At 44.4% G+C, this 5648-nt stretch overlaps 1 protein-coding gene across 1 annotated transcript; it reads right to left on the reverse strand.

Moving 5' to 3' along the window:
* Positions 1–2103: 2103 nt before the first annotated feature.
* On the reverse strand, positions 2104–5443 carry LOC130078236 (uncharacterized). Its single transcript, XM_056243762.1, has 4 exons — positions 5094–5443; positions 4443–4809; positions 3336–4376; positions 2104–2398 (listed from the first exon to the last, which is right to left on the reverse strand). Exons 1-4 carry the CDS (start codon positions 5427–5429, stop codon positions 2262–2264), a joined length of 1881 nt encoding a protein of 626 aa, XP_056099737.1. The 5' UTR covers positions 5430–5443; the 3' UTR covers positions 2104–2261.
* Between the last annotated feature and the right edge of the window lie 205 nt (positions 5444–5648).

The raw sequence follows: 5648 nt of genomic DNA on the forward strand, positions 1-5648 counted from the left end.
CTCGTAAATCGTATACTGTATGGAATGTCAGGATGTGAGGCATATTTTGACGACGTGGTGTTGTATAATTCCTCCTGGTCTGAACATCTTAACCAGATTAAGGAATTGTTTTCTCGTTTAGCAAAGGCTAATCTTACCATAAACCTCGCTAAATCGGAATTCGCGAAGGCAACCGTTACCTATTTAGGTAAAGTCGTGGGAAACGGTTGTGTAAAGCCTATTGAGACCAAGGTTGAAGCCATTTGTGACTTTCCCGTACCCACCACTCGTCGTGAATTGCGACGGTTTCTCGGTATGGTGGGATATTACCGGGGCTTCTGTGAAAATTTCGCCAGTGTGGTCTCCCCTCTTACCGATTTATTGAGTCCAAAGTTGACTTTTCAGTGGTCTGAGCTCTGTCAACAAGCTTTTGGTAATTGTAAAGCGTTGTTGGCGTGTGCCCCTGTTTTAACAGCCCCGGATTTTGAGAAATCTTTTAGCCTTGCAATCGATGCAAGTGCTTGTGGTGCGGGTGCTGTCCTCTTACAGGAGGATTCGAACAAGGTTCTACATCCTGTAAGTTACTTTTCAAAAAAGTTTAATCGACATCAACAGGTATACTCTACCATTGAGAAGGAAGCTCTCGCCCTAGTGTTGGCCGTGCAACATTTTGAGGTATACCTAGGGTCCATCGCTGCACCGATTATCATCTATACGGATCATAATCCGTTGGTTTTCTTGAATCGAATGAGAAATCGAAATCAGCGACTTATGCGATGGAGTCTCATTTTACAACCTTTCCACCTTGAGATTCAACACATTCGAGGAAAAGATAATGTCATAGCTGACACACTTTCCAGAGCATAACCTAACCTCTGCGTTGTCCATTTTCTTTTCTTTGCATCTCTAGGGCACAGAGGTGCTGGAGAATGAAGAGAAGACGACGTCCAGAATGTCATTGCGCTTGTTTTGGGTTGTGCCTAATTGTTTTCTCTTGTTTTTGATTTTTAGATTCGTGGCCGAATCTTTTTCTTTTGGAGGGAGGTGTTACGACCCTGTGTTCTGCTTGCTCGCCTGCTGGTGGCGGTGTTGCTCTGAGAGAGCGTGGGAGATCGCACTCACCTGCTTCCTGATTATCTTTGATTATGAAGAGGATAAAACCTTGGATTGAACATCTCATCTTCACTTCGTCCAGGGGATTGACAGCCTCTGGCGAAGTCATTCGAACCCTTGATTTACAGCCCATACCAACCTTCTTTTACTCCCCAACCGGATTATGATTTTTACCCTTTTGATTTGAAACCCTAGACTTCGTTATATTCAGTTTATTGTGATTTTTGAGGACGAATAAAATCTTGCAAGTCATTTTTGGTGTACTTGTTTACTTTATGTACGGCCGAAACGAGCTGGCCGTAACAATACAGATGCATCAACTTGAAACGCTTTTTCGTTTTCCAATTGTTTATACATTTTGAATGATTATTATTATCCTGTTGTTTGCTCATTTTCATAAAAGTGTTGCTATTTTGTTGCAACAAAGCAAATAAAACAAAGGAGAAGGCAGTTTTCTGCTTTTAAAAATGTAGGCTCTAGTTTACGACTCTCTGTTGACCAGAATATAATTTGGAAGATGTTTTTCCAATTTTGGGTTCGTCTCTTGTTGCGTTGGCAAACAGGGAGATGTTTAAAGTTCATAGCAAGAGATGTTCAGCAGACAGCTTGGCTACGGCATCAGCTGAGGAGTGTGAGGGGATGAAGATGTCTGTGGTGAGCATACACACCTGGGCGTTTATATCTGTGAGCATGGACACAGTTTGACTTACTCTTCATGAAAATCACATCACTGTTCTGTAGTGTGTGTTTAAGAGAGTATACACTCAAATGTCAGAGATTAGTTTTTACTGAAAACAGTGTACTCCTGTGTGTAAGAATTTGCACATATATAATAGATTCATACATATTTTTATTGAGCTTTTTGTTTTTGCCTACAAATGAAAAAAATAATAATTTTAAGCAGCTGTTAATTTCAGAAGCACAGATAAGAGTCTTTATTTTTTATGTTAGAAAGCTTGTAGGTTTGTAAGAGCTTTGTAAAAGTACAATCACAATCAACTTTGCAAAGTCCTGCTTAAGTCATAATCATAGGGCACAATATACTGTATTAATTTGACAAACAGAAATGTCCGTAAATTAATGGATAATGTCCCGGTAATGATATGCCAGTAATTTTTCTGTTATTTTACGGATTTATTTCTTACAGTATACTACACATTGTAAACCATCTATGCACAATTTTTGCAACAGTAATCCCGATGGTCTTCATAATCTGTGTAGCACCACAGGTAGCTTTCGCCATGGTACCCACACATGTGATCAGACCTGCAGGTTTGGCCGTTCACAGCAGAACGGCAGTCAGTACCTCGCCCGGAGCTGGATGCTCGAAAAAGTGGACGTAGCGGCCAATGGCAGGGTGCAGGTAAGAAGAGGACGGCCCAGAGGAGCCCTCGGAGAAAAGTCGCCGGGTTCCCAGCGAGGCCAAAACAGTCGTCCTGACCGACCGGGCAAGAGGGGAAGAGAGCGCCAGGCGGGTCCCGTTCCCAAGTGCCGCGCTCTACAGCACTTAGTCCCTCTGCGTTCCATGAGCGACATGTGCGATTGTGTTGTGAATGTTGTTTCGTGTTTATGTTCAAGAGCTTTTTTCCCCTCTCGCACCACACACTGTGTTACCCGCCCTGCCCTCGAGCAGTGCAGAGTTACGGTTAATAACTATAAGGGCAGGTGTTCATTCACAGCCCACAAACAGCGGTGATGACCGCAGGTTTAGATCAGCCCACAATGAGTCACTTTCAGGCAGCGTGGGAAGCTATTCCGGGCATTTCGCCGTGGGTGTTAAATGTAATTCGGCACGGGTACACACTTCAGTTCAAACGCAGACCACCCTGCTTCTGTGGTGTAATTCAGTCATTAACTTTGCCCCTAAACGCTCATGTGCTGAGGCAAGAAGTGTGCAACTTGCTCGAGAAGAAAGCGATAGAATCGGTTCCCCCGAGTGAACGCGAGAACGGGTTCTACAGCCGGTACTTTGTAGTGCCGAAAAAAGGAGGAGGTCTCCGCCCCATACTGGATCTGAGACCTGTCAACAGAGTGCTCCACAAGCGTGCCTTCAGGATGACTACTCTAAAGCAAATCCTGGAGCAAATTCGCCCCGGGGATTGGTTCGCTTCAGTGGATTTAAAGGACGCGTACTTTCATATCCAGATAGTAAAGCGTCACAGGCGTTTCCTGAGGTTCGCGTTCGAGAATTCGGTGTACCAATACACAGTGCTTCCGTTCAGACTAGCCCTCGCGCCCCGAACTTTTTCGAAATGAGTAGCAGTCATCAGAAGTACAGCACTGGTCATGACTGCCTTCATCATCCGTGTAGCACCACATGTGATCTTCACCATATTTGGCACAGGCATGGTCTCTGCGGCAGAACTTCCCGCTCTTAGCTTTACTGCTCCACAGCGGAGGACTGCAGTAATCCCAGCCGCCAGAGACCTTGCTACACCAGTAGTAGTCGTTGCCGTATGTGGCGCAGGGGTGATCATCCCTGCACCTCTCTCCTTTAGCCGTGATGAGCGAGTACTGCGGTGGGCACTCTATCTGCGTCCGGCCTGAGTTACACCTGTAGCCCTTGACATGGGGCTGGTACAGGCAGGGAGAGGAGCAGCAGCGCATGATTGAACGTCCTAAGTAGCACAAACAGAAGTCACTAGTCTCGAAGTACGAGCACTGCGATCCATCAGCTGCAGTCTTCTGCTTCTCTGGGACCAGCAGGCATTCAACAGCGTCCGGCCACTCGGATACCTCCCTCTTCCTGAGCACAAGTTTCCCTACTGGTGATTTGACATGAGTTATAAGACAAGCACTTCCAGCAAAAGCCTTCAGATCCTCAGCCATAGTATAGTAAGTGTTCATGCTGTCAAAGGCTAATTTTACTGTCATCTCTTTCACCTTGACTTTCTTTTCAGATGATTGGCTGTCACTGCCGATGGCCCTTTTCACGGCACTATATATGTTCTGCACAGCTGTGCTCATGTGGAGTCCCTGTCTCCCTGGAAGATTTATTAACTTTTTAAACTTCTCCTTGACCATGTTTAATTTATTATTGTCACCAAAACAACCATCCACAAAAATGTTAACTGTCTGTTGAGTTCCTGAGAGCTCACTGTAGAGTCTGCTGAGCTGATTACCTAGGTCTGAGACACTCATCATGTTTATGCCTGGCTCTTCTGACTGGTTCTCTGCCATATAGCTGAAGGAGAAAGACTCACTGTCATCAAAGTGGTGTTTATAACAGACAGCCGTCCAGATGTGAGAGGGCACCGTCACCCTTTCATAGATTTCTTCATAGTCTTCTTCAGAGAATTCTTCATAGCCTTCACAGTTTTCTTCATAGCCTTCACAGTTTTCTTCATAGCCTTCAGAGTTTTCCCTTTGTGGTATCCGTTCTTCTGCATCAGGTACCGTACCTGTGACAATGTAGGCTGTTGCTAAACCATTATCTCTCTCATGTTGGTTTAGTAAAAAACTCCTCAAAGTCATCTCCCACTTCCTCCAGTGGACACGGTTGAAACGCGGGCCCATCGGTGCGGCATTGGTCAGAGTGAATGTTGCGTTACGGCCAGCACCGCAGTTGAAGCTGCTGGGGTTCAGGTGTCCACGATCATATCCGGAGAAACTGTAGTCACTGCTCACGGATTGACTTATTTTAATAACGTCTTTATCTAGTCCAAGTTTTCCCAAGTCTCCCTCACGGACCATATTTCTAATTGGGTAACCTGAAATCTACAGAATAAATAATATGTTAGATGGTTAGTTTGATCTTGACCACTTTTGAGAAAATACTTTATTTTGTTTTCAAACTTCAATAGTAGAAAAAAGTTATTTTCTTTCTGCCTACTTTGTCTCTTTTATTGGACATTTATAATGTTTACAGTACAATTACTCTATTTGCAATGGCAAAACAGAATGAAGACCAATAATTAAATGAACAGAACTGCTTCTTATGGATTGCAGAGTTTAAACTGCTAATAAAAGTATTTAGTTAGAGAACAGAAGCACATAGTCACCTGTGGCTCGACGTGCCAGATGTTTGTCCTTCCCCTGCCGCTCTTGCATGTACGATCAAATACGTAGGCACTGTAGAGAGGAATCCTGTGTTGTGTTGAGTACAGCGTAGCGTAATAAGAGTGCATGGGAGATACCAGGACATGTTCTTCTTGACCAAACTGCATGGGTCGTTGTTGACCATACATCTGACAGATTTTCCTGGCATTCTGATCCATTCCTTCTGGTTCTGTGTTTTCGTAGAAAAACTCTATACACTGATTAAAGTCATCGACGACTTCTGCCTGAGCACTGAATGCTCTCAGCACAACACAGGTGAGCAGACCCAGAGCAAACATGGTGTGGCGCTGGTCTCGTGAAGAGAAGCTGCTTAAGTACACACTCACACTCAGAGTCACAGATGTGTTTGTGGGAGTGACTGAAATTAACACATGAGAAGAAATGAGGAATATGACGCGACCTTCGCTTCATCATGCTTATGGGACTAATTTTAGAGCATGAACAGAAACACTGATTTACTGAAAAGCAAACAGAGAACGTCCAAATGCTGCTCAGTA

Source organism: Rhinichthys klamathensis, unplaced genomic scaffold (genome assembly GCF_029890125.1).
Source record: "Rhinichthys klamathensis goyatoka isolate OS25496 unplaced genomic scaffold, OSU_Roscu_1.1 h1tg000840l_1, whole genome shotgun sequence".
Lineage (NCBI taxonomy): Eukaryota > Metazoa > Chordata > Actinopteri > Cypriniformes > Leuciscidae > Rhinichthys > Rhinichthys klamathensis.